The 20488-nt window shown below is 37.3% G+C and overlaps 2 protein-coding genes across 8 annotated transcripts; one reads left to right on the top strand and one right to left on the bottom strand.

Moving 5' to 3' along the window:
- Positions 1 to 1470: 1470 nt before the first annotated feature.
- Positions 1471 to 2415, bottom strand: LOC140182232 (protein FAR1-RELATED SEQUENCE 5-like). Its single transcript, XM_072228372.1, has 2 exons — positions 1958 to 2415; positions 1471 to 1873 (listed from the first exon to the last, which is right to left on the bottom strand). The coding sequence occupies exons 1-2, from the start codon at positions 2413 to 2415 to the stop codon at positions 1471 to 1473; spliced, it is 861 nt and encodes a 286-aa protein (XP_072084473.1).
- Positions 2416 to 5488: 3073 nt separating this feature from the next.
- LOC112775773 (uncharacterized) lies at positions 5489 to 19875 on the top strand. 7 transcript variants are annotated; one of them, XR_003189672.3, is made up of 15 exons: positions 5489 to 5965; positions 7093 to 7267; positions 7372 to 7433; positions 7966 to 8043; positions 8135 to 8213; positions 8340 to 8410; positions 8628 to 8729; positions 9416 to 9505; positions 10376 to 10450; positions 10652 to 10684; positions 10923 to 11000; positions 11285 to 11350; positions 11801 to 11913; positions 13611 to 13850; positions 13938 to 14286. XR_003189672.3 is itself a non-coding variant. In XM_025819612.3 (14 exons), exons 2-14 carry the CDS (start codon positions 7207 to 7209, stop codon positions 19495 to 19497), a joined length of 927 nt encoding a protein of 308 aa, XP_025675397.1. In that variant the 5' UTR covers positions 5489 to 5965; positions 7093 to 7206; the 3' UTR covers positions 19498 to 19875. The 7 variants fall into 7 exon arrangements, 4 of the variants coding, with proteins under 4 accessions (XP_025675397.1, XP_072083047.1, XP_072083046.1 ...); XR_011877095.1 differs by having other exon boundaries at positions 13426 to 13850; XR_011877094.1 differs by having other exon boundaries at positions 5503 to 5965; positions 6675 to 7267.
- The last annotated feature ends 613 nt before the right edge of the window (positions 19876 to 20488 follow it).

Below are 20488 nucleotides of genomic sequence, written 5' to 3'. Positions count from 1 at the left end.
AACATAGATCAAATTTTAAAAGAATGCTACTATCAAAACTCTGAACTCTGAACCATGAACCAAAAAACAAATTCTTATTATTCAACTTAGAAATTAATACACTAGACGAATCGAAAAACTGCATATATCAATATAGAATTTCATAAAAAAAGTGACTATTCATTAAAGACTATCAACATTCAGAAATTAAACCTGCTATAACTATGGTGAACTGAAATTTGCTCATGGGTGAACAAAAATTTACATTAATAAAAACTAAAACTTGTAAAATCCTGTCTTGGATAATTCATATCTGGTGTATTGTAAAGAGTGGAGCTTGACTGAATCGATGATTCGGAGTCTAAAAGGTTCAACTACAAAAGACATAATTAATTGTATATTAGGAAAATGAACAATTGAATTTTTAACTAATCAAAAGCAAGTCAATTTTACCTCGCTTGGAGCTGTCTTTTTTTTTCTTCATGGCATTTGAGATCTTTTTTTTCAGGTTTGATCCAAGTCTGTTCTTGGGCCGACCTCTTGTTTTGATACGTGGTGGGTTTTGAAGATCATTCACATTGCTTAATGTCGCTTCTTCGTGGGTTAACAAACTTTTTCCTTTCCTTCTCTCTTGATATTCTTCCATCTCCGTCATGATCTTGTCAAATGCTTGGTGCAAAATTCTGGTAAACTCTTCAGACTCGGATGCAAATTCACATATATTGTGTGACCGAAACACCAATTCATCAAATCTCTTACTTCTTGGCTCCAGTACAGGTTCATCTTGGTTGCTCTTGATATGTGTATACCTCCTCTTTATGTTCTTGCTCCAACGTTCCAATATGTATTTAGGTGCCACATTATCCACTCGCTCAAAGCTTAGAACACTTAGGGAATGGCGGCACGATATGCCCCTAGATTCAAACAGCAAGCAATGGCACTTTACATCTCGTGATACTGCGTCGTAGGTGACGACAAACTTGTTGAATGTGGAGTTGAAAACCTGCTCTATGACTTCATATGTTGTGAAACCCAGGGTGGAATGCATTGATCTTGTGATACAATTCACTTTACCTCTAAATTGAGCTTGAACTTCCCTGAACTTCTCATGGGTATATACACACTGAAACTATGCCTCTATTGCTGATTTTTGGCACACGGTATCACAGTGTAAAAATCTGCAGTATTGAATTCTCTCTCTGTTTGTTCTCTGCTTGCGAGGCAATTGTCGTATTGCTTCACAAATTGTCTCAAGGAGCTATTATATGTGATGAACTTGTTGAAAAATGAATGCATGCTCTCACTCCTTTGTGTGCTTCTCATCTCGGCCCAAAAGTGGTGATCCAAGTAAACCAGAATCCATATATGCCGATCCTCGTACAGCTCTGCAAACCGAACCAAATTTATAAGTTGTGGTGAACCGAAAACATGCATTCTTTTGGGAAAAAAATATATAAGCATAAAAATTATTCGAATTGAAATCTCAATTACCTAAAAGCCACTTGTTGCCTTCAAGACCATACTTTCTGAGGAAATCGTTCCAGTTTCTGTCAAAATTGTATTTGTGTACGAGTTCCAAACAACATGGCTCATCTCTTGTTCAATATCAATGTGTCCCTTGTAGCCATTTAGTTTGCTTGGGATCTTCTTCATTATGTGCCAGATACACCAGCGATGAATTGTTGTTGGCATGCATAGCTCAATTGCCCTTTGAATCGATGCACATTGATCGATAAGAATACCTTTTGGTGCCTTCCCTCCCATGCAATGTAGCCAACACTCAAATAGCCATTTGAATGATTGAATGTCCTCATTTTTTACCAGCGCGCATCCAAGAAGTGTGGACTGCCCGTGGTGATTCACACCAATAAAAAAACCTAAAACCAAATTGTACCTGCATAAATAACAAGCACACTATGGTGAACCGAAATATGTACAACCACTGAACATCAAAAGTATCTTTGAGGGAACCGAATACCTATTTGTGTTATATGTGGTATCAAATGAAACCACATCTCCGAAATAATTGAATGCATCCCTGCTTCTTGCATCAGCCCAGAATGCATGTTTAATGCAGTGATCGCCTTCAAGGTTGAGTTCAAAGAAGAAATTTTGGTTCTTTTCTTTCATTCTTACTAGGTACTTTCCAAATTCTTTGGCATCGTCTTTTTCTGAAATATTCCGTACTTCCCTTGTGATGTATTTTCTTACGTCTTTTTCTATAAAACCTAGTTCACGGTGGCTACCAGCTGCTGCCACAAATGATTGGTAGGGTTTGCTCGGTCTGATTCCAGCTTCCTCATGGGTTTCAATGGTGCGACGCACGAACATGCTAAGCTCCCTGTGTTGTTTGAGCATCTCAGCCTGGTTTGGACAACAAGGATGTGAGTGATTCAAAACAATTTTGGAAATTGTCCAAAGATCAACATCCTTCATTATGTGTACATAAATTCTGGCCGGACAATTTAACCCACATGAAGCATTTGTCTTCAAAGTTGGAGATATCTTTGATTTCCACCTCCCCTCTCTAGAGCATACAATTAGTTGATTCTTAATCTTGTCTCCATCCCGAGTCGTGTTGCTTATTTTGGTGGAAAAACCAACAAGTTTGGAATAATATTTGTAAAACTTTCTAGCTCCTTCTAGGGTCTTGAAAATCATTCCCACCTTTGGGACAAATTTTTCGTCCACAACACAGCTAGTCTGCATGATGAACCGAAATCTTAATTATGGTGAACCAAAATCTTAATTATGGTGAAACAATTATATAGTGCTTAGGGAAGAAAACAAAACATGTTGGTCTAATTTTTGTTAGACTGCTTTCTACGTACCGAACCGAAAATATGAAAGTGATGAACCACCTCTTTAGTACTTACCGAACTGAAAAGTTACTCAAATTTACTCAGAGTTACTCACAGTTAATGACACTCACAATTACTCACAGTTACATATTATCAATTGATTTGAATTCAATTCAGATGTGGATCACCTCAGTCCATTCAATTCACTTCAAATAAAATTAGCAATTTCATTCCATTAAATTTGATTCAGAATTCAATAATCCAAACCTCATCAAATTGATGCGTTTCAGAAGAATCATCCAAATCGCAGTCATTCAACTGATTTGAAGATGATTCATTCATTGTTTCAACTCAAAAGTGCAGATCGAAGAAGAAAATGAAGAAAAAGATGAACGACGAAGCTAATTACGTTGAATCAATCCAGATCCATAATGCAGAGAAGAAAAATGCGAAAGAGGAGAACAACGAATTTAATTAGGATAAATAAGAAGAAGAAGAAGAAGAAGAAGAAGAAGAAGAAGAAGAAGAAGAAGAAGAAGAAGAAGAAGAAGAAGAAGAAGAAGAAGAAGAAGAAGAAGAAGAACGTGAAGAAGAATGCGAAAGAGGTTTACGTTATATCAGAAGGTTTACGTTGAGAAATGTTGAAAAAGCAAAATAAAGATTCGTTATATAGGTTATAAGTGGTGCGTGTAAAACAAACAGGGATGTGGGGCATGGAGTGAAAGTTATATGAATACCATCCATGTAATTTTTACATGGATGTAGAGCCTTTCTCTAATTTTAAATATTTAGAATTAAATATTATATTTAATTTAACCGGTGTAATTATGGTTTAATTTTGATCAATGTTCTGAAAATCGGTTCGAACCGGCCGGTTGAACCGGTCGAACCGTGAACCGATAAGAAAAACGGTTCAGACAAATAGCATAATCGCTCATTTAAAAAACCGGAATTGGACCGTTGGACCGGCCGGGAACCGGTCGATCGGACCGAACTGGGACTCGACTGGTTTTCACATTTTAACTCACCGTTTTGAATTTTAAATAAAAAAAGAAAATTGAAAAAAATAAACAGAAAAAACCCTCTCACCAACACCGAGTCACCGTCTACCTCTCTGTCTCCCACTCATCTTCCCTCTGCATCCCTCTCTCAAAAGAAAAAACCCTAGCCTCCATCGCTACTCTCTTCTTCAAGCTATCACTGCCGCCGTCCTACCGCCGCCGTCGAATCTGGTCTAGCTGTCGCCCCACTGCTTTAGCGTGTCTTTGCTTGTCTCAGCCGTCGCGTCGCATCGCATCGCATATGCTCGAAGCCGCCGTCCCACTGCAACTCATCTCGTGTCGTTTCTCCATGGAGCAGCCGCTGTTCCGCCGCATCGGTTTTGGTCCACCGCGCTCCAGCCCTCCTCTGCTCCAGATCTGCCACGCTCCACCCTCCTCTGCTCCAGTTCTGCCGCGCTCCACCTTCCTCTGTTCCAGTTCCGCCGCGTTCCACCCTCCACGGCTCCAGTTACGCGACGGTCCAGCCACCCCTTCTCCAATTTCGCGACGGTCCAACCACTCCTTCTCCAGTTCCTCAACGGTCCAGCCACCTCTTCTCCAGGAACCCTATGTCTATACCTTCATCATATAACTGTTTCAATTTAGAAGATTCATATGCTTCACCCTTTTACTTCTGTTATGTTGTCTGTTTACTTTAATATTTTTGGTTTTATTGTGATTTTTTGTTATTGAACTTGTTAAGTGGATAATTTGCTAAATTATTGGGCTGCTGTTGTCTTAATTTGTTAAATTGTTGGGTTGCTGTGGCTGAATTTGTTGGATTTTTCTATTCAAGTTTTGTTGTTGTTTGTTTCATATACCTATTATTGTTCTTCAGATTATTGGGTTGTTGTGTTTTTTTTAATTGTTAATTTGTTGATTTTTTAATTTGTTATTATGATTCTTGGGATATAGATTGCTTTTGTTTTTTGTTATTAGGTTGTTGGTTTTTCTATTCCAATCTTGCTCTTGTTAATTCATTAAATTATTGTTATTGTGATTCTTGCTGTTGAGATTGTTCTTCCTAGTGAGTATATTAATTTGGATTTGTTGAAATTTGTTAGACTATAACTATATTTGGTGTGTTTATAATAGAGGAATAGAGAAATGGGCAGCTAGCATTGTTTGATTTGTTTCATTGATTGTTGTTTCAATTCTCCCTCTTTTCTGTTGTAAGAAGCTCACCCTCTCACTAATTCGATGTTCCTTCTTAATGGTTGTGAATTTGCTTATTTTATTGATGGTTGAATTATTCACACTATACCTTATACTTTTCCTAATTCAGTATAATTGTTGAGTTTGCCTGCATGGTTATATGATATCAGTTTATTTATATTTATTATTTTATTATAAAACGGTTTTTTCGGTTCAACAACGGTTGAATCGGTTGAACTTATAAACCAGTGAACCAGTAGTTAGAACCAAGGTTTTGAAAACCAGATCGGACCGGCCGGTTTGACCGAATTAACCGGAAACCGGTCATTTGACCGGTCCGGTTAGCCTCTAAAACCGTTCTGCAAAAAATCGGTTTAAAAACCGGCTGAACGGGCGGTTAACCGACAAACCGAGCGAACCGGCCGGGTTTTTTAAAGTCCTGGTTCGCTGATCCAACAATCAAAACGGCGCCGTTTTGATTCCAGATAAAACACAAAAAACCAATGCTGAGTTATCCCCTTTCTTTCGCTAACAAACACACCCTCACCAACCCTAGATTCTCCTAAACGGCGAAACCCTATTAGAGCCACCATCACCATCCCCCCTTTCATTCTGCTCTTCTCCTCGCGTCGCCAGAAGCTAAGGTCGGTTCGGGGCTGTTGTTGGCATCGCCGTTTTTCTGTCCGAGCTCTCTTTGTCGCTACTTCTTTGCTCTTCACCGCTGGTCGTTGTCGCTTCTCCACTCCTCGCCGTAGGTCGTCACTGCTTCTCCCCTCCTTGCCATGTCGTTTCTTCTTCTCACCTCGTCGTTTTTGGCTGTGGCCCCTTCTCGTCTCCCCGCCAGTCTTGTCGTCACTGCCTCTCTGCTCCGCACCGTGTCTCACTGTCGTCGCTTCTCTGTTTCACGTTACCAAAATTCCCAATTTGAATTTCTCTATCTCGCTGGCTCTATGCTGTCTTTTCCTCTCCTTCGCTGGCAATCCAGATAACGTAAAACCTCCCCTTTATCCTCTTCAATAATGTTCAATTTGTTGTAATTGTATTACATTGTTTTCTTCTTTATTTGTTCTGAATATACATATGATAAATTATTGATGATTCTGCTGAGTTTTGAGATATTCATTTTCTGAAGTTTTATTTGAATTTAGTCAGTTGATGTTGAATTAATTCTGCTAAGATTGAGTTATAAATTTACTTTTTTTAAGTTTAATATATTAATTATGCTGAGGTTATATTTGCTGAGATTGATATTGAATTAATTCTACTGAGATTGGGTTATAAATCCAATCTGTTTTTCTTGTTATTTTGGTAAATTGTTATTTTGCTGTCATTGATTCAGAAGAGAAACATTGCTACAATTCTGCATTGGATTTAATATATGGCTTTAAAATAAGGGTTGGATGAAGTTCAGACAAGGTGATAGTTTATTCATGGGAAAAGAGAATGAAGTTAAGAAGTAAAGAACAAAAAGATTACCTAATTTATGAAAATGGAAAATTCAGGAATGGAAACCTAATTTATAAAGGTTATTCATGCTTTTATATTGTGTTTTTTTTGTTTAGTTAATTTAATTGTTCAGTTTTTGTGTATTCTGAGCTTCTTACTGTGCTGTGGAATTGCTTCTTCTTCTTCAAATTGAAGACTATACTGATTTCTTTTTCTCCCTGCACCATGCTAAAATTTGTGGCCTCAAATTTAGGTAGCCTATAATGGATCATTATCTTCTGCTATATCTGGAACTGATATTGTTTGACCAAGCTTAGAAGTTGCTAATGTGTTATATATACATGAAGATTGACAAACTTAAATGAAGGAACCAAGCTTCGACCAATTTTAATTCATACAATGCTTTAATTGCTCTGCACCTTATCTCACAATACATGCCACTTTGAATTTTTAATAATTTTATGTTATATTTAACTAAACCGGTTCAATCATGGTTTGACCTCGGTTGAACCATTGAACCAATGAACCAGTTACTTGACCGGTTCATTGACCGGTCCGGTTCTCGCAACCTTGGCTAGAACGGTTCGATGACCGGTTCGATTTTCAGAACCTTGATTTTGATTGGACCATTTACTTAACCGGTTTGGTTTTTGCAACCTTGATTGATTCAGGCATTCAGCAACTTTCGTAGCTTCGACCCAGAAGATAAAAAAGAAAGAAGAAAATCAACTATAGAAGCGGACAGGGCGCCGGAACCTCTCTCTCTCTCTCCGTAAGTCGTAACCATGGCTATGGCTATGCAAAGCGGGATCGGCTTCTCCAAGATTCTCATCATAGCTGGAGCTGGTATCTCTCTCTCTTCTAAATCGGATATGCACCCAACGCAACCAGTTTGTTCTCTATATACACCTACCTCACGTTATCTGATTCCACTATGTTCTCACTTTCAGGCTACACCAGTACCGTCCTCATCAAGAACGGTAAACTTTCCGATTTAATTGGCGAGCTCCAGGTATTGCTTACATAATCTCACATCCTTCACTTCATTGTCTGTATCAAGTTTTCTATTATTATTATTATTATTATTATTATTATTTTTATTTTTTTTCTCTTTTTCTTTGATTTTGAAATTCAATTGCAAATATGCTTTGATTGCAATCTATTTTTTTCTGGTGATGTATTTAGTGCACTGGTATTGAAATTGAGGAGGTTGTGTTGGAATAGGGAAATTAGGGTTTCGAATGATCGCTCTTTTTTTTTTTTCTAGGTTAGTGGTAGTTGTAACAGAGTATGGCTCCGGTTCCTGCAAATTTGAACTTTGGAGAGTTCTTGTCATACTAGAGCTATATAGTTGTGTACCAGAAAAGGGAAAAAAAAGCTAGTATATATAGTTGTTTTGGTAGTCTCTGTTTTTTGATAAATTAGTTATAGGATTTGCACTTTGTCGTGCATACTGGTATTTGTTTCTGATTCTATAATAATTTTTTTCCTTTCTTTTTCTCCCCACTTCTAAGTTTTTTTTTCTTCTTTTATTGTTTTTATAGTTGTTGGTGAAGGGATGGGAAAAATCTGGCGATCGCAGTGAAGGTGAAGGTGAATATGCTGATGCCATTGCTGCGCAGGTAACAGGCTGGTTGATCATGATATAAATGCCTTTGTTTCCGGAATACACTTGAAAAAATTATTTAACTTATTGCTGGATTTCTACACTAGGTGCGTCGATTGGCAAATGAAGTTCGGCAGTTAACATCAAGCAGGCCAATTACAGTACTCAATGGGGGTTCTGGAGAAAGTAATATATATAGTGGCATCTTTTTTCTTTTTATTTATTTTTTATTTTGCCATGTGGTATTTTTTCAGAGTCTCTTATTTTTTCTGCCCCATTCCTTGTTTTTTAAGGGTTTATCCTTTTCTGCAGGTAACTTATCTTCACTTGTGGTTCCAGCAGCTGCATTGGGTGTTGTGGGTTATGGTTACATGTGGTGGAAGGTATGGAATTGGTTTTGGTTTGTTTTTTTCTTAGTTCCATTGGTATGTTGCTGACTTATGAGCATTTATTGTTTCAAAATCTTTTTTCATTTAAGGTTGCAAATTGTAGCTATTTTAATCACCCAGAATTCTTTTGAATAGATTTTTCCATTTTATCATTGTGGCCTCAATGATTATTTGTGATACTGATTCTTTTTCTTTTCCTTTCCAATTTCAGGGAATCTCATTCTCAGATCTTATGTATGTCACTAAACGTAGTATGGAAAAAGCTGTTTCAAATTTGACAAAAAAGCTGCAGCATGCCTCAGATGTCATTGCTGTAGGTTTCTATTAGCTGCATGTGATTTTATTGTATTTTCATACCATTTAGCACAGCTGAATTGAATACTATGTGTCTTCACTTATGTTTGACTTGATTTCTATTGAAAAATATCATTAATGATTATTATGGTCACAGATAAGATGTAGTATATGTCTATAGGCACAGTGTAGAGTTGGATAGAATATTTAGTCTATGCAAGCTTCAAACTTAGTATAAAATCAAGAGAAAATGTCATCAAGAATTTAATAAGTTTCCATGAGTGTTAGGGTGAAAGTTCCTTAAAAACTTGGATGATTTGAAGTTTATGTTATGTAGGATTCCCAATTCCATGAAAGCTTTTAAATCTTTTATGGCCTGATTTCTGGGCAATGAGCTACCTGGAGGTAGCTATTTTCAAACAATGGTCTAAACCATGTTTAGTCCAAGATCTGTTTGATTCATGAAATACTGGAAAGATAAAAAGGGAGCAGAATAGCTAATTGACCTTAAGGAACAATAGACCATTAAGAAGAAACTGTGTTTCCAGGATAAAGTGTTTTTCCAAATGGCTAGAAATATTTTTGTCACATGTGGCGCCATGACCCAGACATGTTGACATATGTATCAAAGCACCTTTGTTTTAACATGGAAACTAATCTGTGTAAATGTTTTAGAACTCATCTTCTCAATTCTTCTGCTGGCAGGATGCTAAGAAGCATTTGACACAGAGGATCCAACATTTGGATGACAAAATGCTCAAGCAGAATGAATTGGCACGGTCAATTAAGGATGAAGTATGTCTTTCGTTACATGCATATTCTTATATTTTCACATGTTCACAATGCAATCAGTTTTAGATCATAAGTCATAAACATGCTGATTACAATACATGCAGTACATCTTTAATTACATATTTAAATAGGCGCAGGTACTCATAACACTGCAAAACAACAGGATCAGGTTTCCTGTGGAAGGCATTTTGAGAATTCAGTCTATCTGATTTTGAGATGTTACTAGTCTATGTGTGATACATTTTGTCTTTGATTATGAAATATTTTCTCCAAATGATTCACAAGCTCTTTAGGAGCATCGGTTTTGGTTTCTCTTGACGGCCCAAGGATTTCAAATGTAATTGTTAAGATCAAACTATTGTCTTTATCTTAACATCTCCTAACCAAGTCACCATTTGCTCTTTCTACCTTATTCCTTAAGCTCCATTTATATATCGAATCTCTGCAACAAATTCAGTTTGACAATATTTAACCATGCAATTATTATTTTTACGTACTATTTGACCTTTGAATCATAAAAGTTCAAACCAAGTAAACATTCTTTTTTAATTCTTTTTGAACTTTCAAACCTGACAGCATTTGACTTGGTTACTTTAATCAAATCACTGAAAAATTTTCCTGCATTACTCTGAGCATCTAGATATGGTTTAAAATACTTAAAAACAGAATATATTTGTAGATGCATATCATTTCATTTATAACCTACCCTACGATTCTAATGAGCTCATTTAAGTGAGCTGTGTTCCTGTCCCAGACAATGTAGTTTACCAATGCCATACTCATTTGTGTTGTGTATGCTATAGTTTGTAGATTTCACTAGAGAAAGGAAGATAATAGTAAGTTAATAACAATGGTTAACATCGTGATATGCAGGTGGCTGGGGTTCGAAGTACAATTACTAATTTCCATGATGACTTGGGAATCTTGCATTACACAGTGGGATCATTGGTATGTTTGATTTCGTGCATTGGCTTGTTAGTAGTTGTCATTGTCGCCTTGCTAATGTAGAATTTTGAAGTAGATTTTGGAGTTGAGTGCATTTTAATTTTCATTCAAATTAAAATGATGTATTTAGTGTTAAATATTACATTTTATGCGTCTTTATTATATATGTGCTGCCTCTTATCTTATTCATTGTCTGTATTTCAGGATGAAAGATTGGCTACACTAAGTGGCATGCAGGTAAAACATTTTATATGTCCTTGTTAAGTTTTGAAAGCCATTTCTGACCTTTTGTCATAAGCTTTTCCTACGCTTATTTGTATTTAAATGATATGTACATAATTTTTATTCTAAGTTCACCATGTCACCATGACATGGAAAGAAATTTTAGGTTTTCTCTACTAGAAACACTACCATGCGGGCTTAGTATAAGATTTTCACCTAAACAAATACTGATCCAGTATTCTGGTTGCTTCAGGATGATGCAAATCAAGGTTTGGCGTACCTCATCGACTTCGTACATGGGAAAACCCGCAAACCACCTGAATTCTTGCAGGTTGGATTCATTTTTGATAATCATGTTCACCTTTGCTGTTTCTTCCTCTCTAATTATGTTTGGATTTCTGAATATGCAAATTGTATAGAATGTGGACTATCATTGATCATCTGAGTATTAAAGTGACAGTGAGAGACATGGAAAAATTGAAGTACTCATAGTTGACATTTAAAATTACTATTTCTGACACAATTTATCGTTCTGTTGGTGGCTTAATCATTGATTAATCTCTCCATTGTCCTGTTTGGATAATCTGATGATGTAAATTAATGAATAATCTGCAGGAGCGGCTGAGGATTTCTGCAAAATCCCGTAGTGTTCTCACATATCAGGGAGCTCCAAGTCTGATGGTATTTTTTAACTCAGTTTTTTTTACTCTTATTTTCTTCCCAGTGGAACATTGACTTTGTATTACTCTGTTAATATGGTTGTGAATCTGAAATTTAATTGGTTCAATTTATTTATTAATTCCTATTCTCATTGTTAATGGTGAAAATCCTTCACATATTTATTTGCTGAAGTCTCTTCCTGTATGAATTAGATCTTCACAGAAAATTTTTTACTTTTAACTGTTACATTTGTCCAATGAAACAAATAAGCGGTCTGGAGTTATTTCTATTGTGGAAAGTTCTCCAGTTTTTACTTTAGCTGATGCGCCATCATCCATACTTGTCTCCTAATAATCTTCTATGATTAAGACACTAGTTTTTACAGAAGGTTATGGTATTTGTCTACTTGATAAAAACTAAATTTGAAAGCTGCTGCTTAAAGTATGCTCAGTGATCCTGATTTACTTGCAGGGACTCAAAGACATTGCGGAAACAATGCGTAGTGATTTAGACAGGTCAGCCTCTGACGGTATCTTATCAGATGGCATGGATAAGCTAGAGCATCTGCGAAGGCCATTGCTGAGGTTTGTTAATATTGTTCTTTGAATCTTCTTGCCCTTTCTGGGAACCATGTATTGAATGCTTTGAGATTCTAAATCACAATGGTATTTAAGTTTTTTATGGCACCATTCTCCCCGGTTTACCCTAGGTAGGTTAGTAGGTATGAAGAGCACCACCAATTTAAGTTGGCGTTGATATGTTAAAGAACTAGTATTTTTACCCGTAATAATATTACGGGAATATAAATATTTTAAAACTATGTCGGTTTTGTTCTGACATTATAGATTATGGCATATATTTATAGAATTAAACTACTTTTACAAAAATATCGTAGGGGACAAAAGTCTATGTCGGCTAAGAAGACCAGGATCTCCGTAGATAAAAAAAAGTCAAATAATAAGATTTTTAGTTATTATTTTCATGTGAAAGAGTTAAATTTTTTTACTAATAATTAATTTTAACATTCTTTATCTAAAATTTGAAAGAATTTAATGTGTATACTTTTACATTTGATTAGGTGTTAAGTCTATTGCATAAATAAAATAATTAATTTTTATACTTGTTATTTAAAAATAATATTTTTTCTCCCTATGTATATAAAAATATAATTAGATATTAGCATAAAAAAAATTATATTGATAGTTATAAGATTAACTCAAAATTAATTATTTTTAAATAACTTAATGTTGATTCTAAATTCTAATCACATTAGTATTATCTCTAAATTATATATAATAAATATTTGAAGGAAGAGAAGTGAAAGTATAAATTAGAAAGATAAGTAGTAAAAGTTTAAAACTAAATAAAAAAATTTAAAAATATGCATATAATAATAATATTTTTTATTTGAATTATATTATTTTATTAATTTTATTTTTTGTAGAACAGAAAGGTAGAGAAAAATGGAAAATGAAAGAAAAGAGAGAAAAAGATAAAGAAGAATGAGAGAGGAAGTTTGTTAATTTTAAAAGGAAAAATTTTATTTTAATTGTAACGAAAAGATATCTGGTGACATATTTTGATTTATCAAATTATTAGTATAAATTATAAATTATATATAGAGTAAAAAGGATAGCGAGAAATAGAAAAAAGAGAGGTAGATAAGAGAATGTAGGAAGGGAGTTTATTAATTTTGAAGAGAAATATTCTCTCAATTTTAATAAAAAAGTATCTGACACATTTTGGTTATTAAATTAGTTACTAATATATAATATATAATATAGTTATATTTCAATTTCAATATTTTAATTTTAATTTAATTTGAATGCAATTAGAAAATGTCATGTTGCACATTTTAATTGTCAAATTTGTAATTGGTTAAATGAGTTATAGCTCAAATGGCATAGTCTCCCCATACTTAATTAAGAGGTTGCGGGTTTGAGTCTCCTATCTTTGGTAAAAAAAAATTGAGAAAAGGACAAATCCGTCCCTGACCTTTGTTTTAGAAGACATTTTCGTCCTTGATGATTGCAAAATACAATGATGTCCCTGACCCTTCAAATTTTTGGACAAATCTATCCCTCCGTGAATCTCAGCCCGTTAGCCCCGCCGAAAAGTGCTGAGTTGGCTGCCGTGGCTCTGACGTGGATGTAGTGGGGGGACACGTTGGCATGACTTTCTGAAAATGAGACAGATTAGTCCCCAGCCCCCTTAAACGACGCCGTTTCTCCCCCACCCCCAATCCTTCAAAATCTTGAACCCTATTTCCTCGTCTGCACAGAAAGGGCGAAGGTGGTGAACGAAGAAAGGGAGCATGGCATCGGATGGGGTATCATCTTGCTCCCGAAGGAGTGGAGGTGTAGGAAGAGAAGAGCAATTCGCGGAAGGTTCTGGTCCTAAGAGGAAGGATGGCAAAGATAGGGTGTCACCGAAGTGCTTCTGTGGAGAACATGCCATCATGTTCATGTCGAAGACGAGCAGCAACCCTAACAGATTATTTCTCGGATGTCCGTTTTATAAGGTATGTATAACTGTGGGAATCTGTTAGTGTTAGGGGTTTGGGTAACCCAGGTTTTCATGGTGATATGTGTGGAATGAATATGTGCAGGTGAGACAACCCCATTGCAAGTTTTTTTTGTGGTTAGATGAGCACATTGGAAGGCTTGGGTTGAGTGATTCAAGGTTCCAGGCAGAGAAGGAATTAGGTGACGTTGAAGAGGATGAATGGAAGCCTGACATGGAGAAAAAGATCATTTGTTTAGAGAAGAGGATTGTAGCTTTAGAATCCAAAAAAAATCCAGTTAGATGGTGTATGTATGTGATTGTAATTGTCCTTATTGCTGGTATTTTACGTTGTAAGAACTGAGTGATGGTTGAATATGATAAATTTTGTAACGTGTTGCCTGGAAAAATTTGAACATATTCTTTCTAGAAATATATGAATCTTGTACCCTGTATATTGCAATGTAATGCAGAAAATGAAAGATGGCAATATCACAGGTAATTAAACACTGAGTAACTGGCATTAAATATTTGAACCCAAACATTGTTCATTGTAACTGACAATCCAAAAAAAAAAAGAGGAGGACTACTTGGCTAGTAATGTCTTCACAAGTTTTTACTTAACCAGAAACATGTAACCAAAAAAACCGACTAATACCCAACAAAAAGATAGTTATATCTGGGTAAAACAAAAAACGTTTACAGCAGGACATATTTGCCACAAAATAACATAAGACATGAGTTGCTTCATTCGTTGGACTCCTTCGACGCTGAGACAGTTAGTTTATCTGCTTGTGGGGGTGGGGCCTGCTGAGGTTGTGCAGCTGCCTGCGTGTTAGATGGGGCTTGGTGAGTTGCGTGTTGGTGCTGTGTGCTAGAAGGTGGTGGCCCTTGAGCAAGTGGAGCAGGTGGCCTGAATATCTTCTGTTTTGGTCTGAACTTTGGCTGTTTAGGGCGAGCTGTGCTGGTGATCATGGATGGAGCATTTCCTGGGGGCATGAAGGGCTGGTTTAAACTTGGGGTGGATGGCCTAGCAATGGAACCCGTTGGGGCAGGTGGTCCTAATACAATTGTTGATCTTGTAACTCTTGCTGGAGCAGGGGCAACAGTCGTCGCAGTTGGACCAGCTCCGCTCGGAACCTGCCATATAAGATGCCGACATAATCAATCAGTATGTACTCAGGACAATTTAATGTTAGGACATATAGTGCAAAAAGTTAAACAGTTACAGTAGGTTGTTGCTGCTGTGGTGTTGAGCTGGGTGGTTGGCTGTGTGAAAGATCCTGGATATGAAGGGTAAATTAGTTGACAAGTTAATGTTAGGACATATAAGTCCCTCAGGATTCATATACTAATACAAATCAATCCTTCAAGATTCAGCTACTAAGACATAAAAATCCCTGAGGTTTAAAGTACTAAGACAATTTAAAGTCTGAACTACAATCACTAGGGACACAGTATTTGCTGGATCTTATAAGCAAATATAGCATTGTAACCAAATGATTTTACCTCTGGTGGTGGAGCAGACTGTGACAAAGGGAGACATACATGTGCTTGGGATGTGCTCTCTTTCTTCTTCTTAGGCTTTTTGGTCTTCGGTTTCCAATTCGGGTTCGATGGTGCTCCTTTGCAAGTTTTGTAATTATGGCCCTTCTCACCACACTTGCTGCAAGACACAGAGAAGGACTTCTTCAGCTTACCCCCTTGCATCATTGGCTCTGCAGGGTCTTTCTGCCGATTATGCACCTTTGGGCGCCCAATCCCTCTTTTGATGATTGGTGGGTCTGGCTGTGTGAATTCAGTTCTGGCCCAGAACTTTGAACTTGGCACTGGTTTAATGCAATGTGCGTAAGTCCTCCTGATTGACTCCATACACAGCCAAGGGTGCACGTAGTCTTGTGGCTGGTCCCGTCTCTTCCTAATGGCAGCAAGTGCATGTATGCAAGGCATGCCTGAGTTGACAAGGGAAACAGTTTAGAAAATGTGCAAAATAACAAAAGAATCTAACAATCATTCATACTGCACAGAGACATAGGTTACCAGTAAGTTGCCATTTGTTGCACGAGCAAGTGTATTTAATTAGATCCACATCTACCTTGCTTGCCTTCCAGCTCACCTCAAACCTTTTCCTCTCGTTGTCACCAACCCATTCGGCCATCCACTTAGTACTCAGACTGAGTAACCTCTCCATCCTCTTCTGTTGTACTGGTGCTAGCTTTCCAGTGTGGTTAACAAGGACCCGTTTGTGATTCACCATCCTCCTCATCAGATAACATCTGATTTCTTCACACATGGTGAGGATGAGCTTCGTACGGTAAGTAACTATTTTTGCATTGAAAACCTCACACATATTATTTGTGAGGTTATCAACCTTTGAAGCATGAGAGAAATATGCCTTAACCCAACTTTCTGGTGGAAACCTGCTGAGATATTCCCAAGCTCCATGGTTAACTTGCTTCAGCTTATCCATACATTCCTTGAATTCTGCAATGGTTGTGCATCTAGCACACTCCCAGACAACTTCCCTAATGTACAAGTCTTTGAAGCGGTTGATAAAATTCTTCCACATGTGCATCACACAATTGCAGAGTTTTGCATGTGGCATAACCTCCTTAAGCGCAGGCAGTAAACCCTGCACCATAAAAAAGGAGATTAAGGAATGTTAGTTGACTTTAAACCCTAGATATCTGAAACTAAACTAATTGACTAATCATGATTAAAACTTACTTTTTGTTGGTCTGATATGAAGGTCCACCCATGGCTGGCACTGTCACCAATGTCTTCCTGGAGATTAGTCAGGAACCATTTCCAAGCATCTTTGGTCTCACCCCTAACAACTCCATATGCAACAACGTAGAACTGATTGTTGGCATCTTGGACAACTGCTGCTAAAAGCCAGCCCATATAGTAGGTCTTCAAGAAACACCCATCAAGGTGCAACAAAGGTCTGCACCCATCCCTGAAGCCTTTCTTACAGGCATCCAAGCAGATGTATAACTTATCAAATATGGGAGGTGATTCTGGAACTGGCATAAGCTCCAACCTGGCCGTCGAACCTGGATTACTTAACAGAATCTGCTCACAATAGTCTCTGCTCCGTTTGTATTGGTCCCTCTCATTGCCCATGATCTTCTCCCTGGCCTCAACTACTGCTCTGTACACCATCTTAGGGTGGGGACATAATGAAAAATCCTCTCTTAGAAAGTCATTTGCCTCCTTCGTGTTCATGTGGGGTTGGGTTGCCATCCTCTTTTCAATCTTCTTGCTCAGCCAATGCTGGTCAGCTGCATTGCTCCCTAAATCCCTTGCACAAGTATGTTCTTGCACATATGTCTTTACTTGATAGCACTGCAGTGTTTTGTTATAAGACAAATGAACCAGGAATGGACACTCATCATCCTTGCAACCCACCCTTACCCTCTCCTTGTCATTCTTTATCCACTTCAGCTCCCTCCCTTCAGCTATGAAGGAATCCTTCACCACCTCCTTAAACCTTTCAACAGTAGCAAATCTGGTTCCCAACTCAAACCTCCCCTCACCGTGAGCATAGTCATTATCGAATTCAGGAAATTTCCTGCTGCTACCTTCATCATCAGATGAAATGGGTGTATGCAACTCCTCAGATTCATACTCAAATACGATTTCTTCCATTTCTGATGGCAACTCACTAATGTAGAAACCCCCAACCCCTGCATTGTTTGGCTCAACACCAGGATTACCACTGCCTCCTCCTTCATCATTCGGCCGAGCAGCCCCCTGACCACCTTTCTTAACCCCTGAACTATTTTCTCCCCTAACATTCACCTTAGCCCTTTTATGAACCTTCCTTTGTTCAACCTTAGCCTTTCCCTTTGACCCTTGACCCCTTGCAGCTGGCTTCTTGGGGGTGACAATCTTTTTTCTACCCTGTGTTGGTCTTTTTCTCTTGCAACTGGCTTCTTTTTCACTCTCAGAACTAGAGGTTTCCACTCCAGCTGGTGGAGGTTTGTACAGCACATCTTCCGTGCTTTCATACCCTTCATCTGATGAAGAGGATGTCTTCAGTTCCTCTAATATCTCATCCACATCCACCTCCACATCGGCTGCCCCATCAGCATCCCTTCCAGCATCCTCAACAACCTCAGGAACATCTACTCCATGATCAAAGTATATATGAAATTCAGCAGAGTTTTGGTTCTTCGAAATGTTTTCTCGCATTGCATTTATCCCAGCATCCCCAGTTAGCTTGTTCAATCCCGACTCAATGTCGCTACTTGTGGGATCATACCAGTATACTTCCCTGTATGACTGGTATCCCAAGCCCTTGAACAACGTAACAAGGTCTCCAAAGTTCACAAAGTCTAGGTCCATCTCAGGGAACCTCTCTTCCTTCCCATTTTCATAGACCAGGACTCCATCAATCCCTCTGACAAACTTTCCTCCATGATGAAAAACCGGCACCACAAAAACGTCTACCATCTGAAATTAACCAATGATCAACAACGTCTCAGTCCAAAAACAGTTACTAAAATTTTGATAGAAACCCCTTTGCCCGAACAACTTCCCCCCTACTGATCATACACACAACTTTTTCAAAAGAAACAAACCACTACATTATACCCCTGTTTCCCACACTCTCAACATGCACACACACTGCATTCACCCTTTCTTCCCACACAATAACTAAAACTTAAACGAAGAGGGTCACGATCTTACCTTCTGAGAAAGACAACAACTACGCCCTCAACGAAACCCTCCTTGTTGGCCTCCCACAGCAACTCCACGACGGACCGATTGCTCTTCCACGTAGTGCAATTTTTGGAAGGAGAAACAGGGGTGGGGGGAGCTTTGATCGTTGCTCTTCTAGGGTTTTCAGTAATTCAGAGTAGAAAGCATGGGTGTTATGGGTATTGCATATGTGAATTAAAATGTGTTTGGAGGGGTGGGGGAGAAACGGCGTCGTTTAAGGGGGCTGGGGACTAATCTGTCTCATTTTCAGAAAGTCATGCCAACGTGTCCCCCCACTACATCCACGTCAGAGCCACGGCAGCCAACTCAGCACTTTCCGGCGGGGCTAACGGGCTGAGATTCACGGAGGGATAGATTTGTCCAAAAATTTGAAGGGTCAGGGACATCATTGTATTTTACAATCATCAAGGACGAAAATGTCTTCTAAAAAAAAGGTCAGGGACGAATTTGTCCTTTTCTCAAAAAAATTTGTAATTGGTCATTGATATATGTAAGAGAGATAAAATGGGTGAAGGAATGAGATAGATAGAGAAAGGAAGAGGGAAGAGAGGAGAATTTTTAAATTTTGAAGGTAAAGATTTGATTTCAATTGCAATTTTGAGGTGACATGTGGCACATTTTGGTTGTAAAATTAGTAATAGATAATAGAAATGGATATCTTCCCTTTGCTATGTGCTTAATTGTTGCTTGTTTTAGTGCACCTCTGCATGTGACACAACAAATTGCAGTGTAAAACCCAAAGACTAGATAGCCTGAGACATTGGGGGAGAAACAAAATGGTTGAGATCTTGCCCATATTTAGCAGCCGTATATAGGCTATGGATCAAACAATCATGGTGGCTTATCATAGTTCATATCTGTTTGTAGCTCATATACATTAATGTTTTTCCCCCCTGAACGTGCTTATTTGATTTTACAGGGCTGCTTCAACCAGGTGATGATGACAAAGTCTAGGTCACCTAACTTCTAAGCGGGCTTTCTTTCACTGCTTGGGTGTAATCGAGCAGCAACTTAAGCTCACTCGCTGATATATACTCCCTCTGAATCTACATAATATTGATACTAGATTAAGTTTTATATTCAAACTAGCAGATGAAGTAATATATTGTAAATAAAGTTTTCTCTTGAAGCTCATGTATTGGTGCAGCCAAGAGCCTATCGTATTCCAGATGTATGTAATTCGTGTCTTAACATAGTATGTTTTATGTAGGTTGTCATTATGGGTCGCTTTCTTCTAATGTATGAGCTGGATGATCACCATCTTACTATGATATCTGGAAATGAATTCTTGCAATTCAATAGGCAATTTTTGCAAACGCTTTAAAAGAAAACGTAACATAAAACATTTTACAAAATTAATTTTTGTAAACATCGTTGTTTTGTCATGCAAAAAGGGGAAAAAAAAAAAGAAAAGATTTGACTGTCTTTCTATTTTCATTCTTATATTTAGTATTTTATGTTTTTAAGATTGTGACTAAACGAGAGTAAATAGAAAAAAAAAATTATCTTTCTATATATTTTTTCATTAAATTCTGGAAATAAAAATTTTAAAATAAAAACAATACATAAAATTGAAAATTAAACATATTTTAAAATAAAATTAGTTAGGTGAAATCTTATATAAGTGTTGATAAAATTAAAATTATATGTTTTTTTTTATATATTTTTGGTAATATTTTTTTATTTTTTAAATTAAAAAATGTTGCTAAATAGTAAGAGACATTACTTTAATTTTAACAATATTTTTTAAGACATTATAGTTAGAGATGGACAGATGGTAATACTATTCGAATTTGTGGGTATCTCCTACCTGTTTGGGGCGGGTTTTTAGTGGGGCGGAATCTTGGACGGGTGGGACGAAGTCGGGTTTAGGATTTTAGGTTATACCTACTCTGGTATATATATAATTTTAATGTATAATATATGTGA

Source organism: Arachis hypogaea, chromosome 19 (genome assembly GCF_003086295.3).
Source record: "Arachis hypogaea cultivar Tifrunner chromosome 19, arahy.Tifrunner.gnm2.J5K5, whole genome shotgun sequence".
NCBI classification, from domain to species: Eukaryota; Viridiplantae; Streptophyta; class Magnoliopsida; order Fabales; family Fabaceae; genus Arachis; species Arachis hypogaea.
The sequence above is the reverse complement of the archived record's forward strand: the minus strand, read 5'-3'. Positions and strand labels throughout refer to the sequence as shown.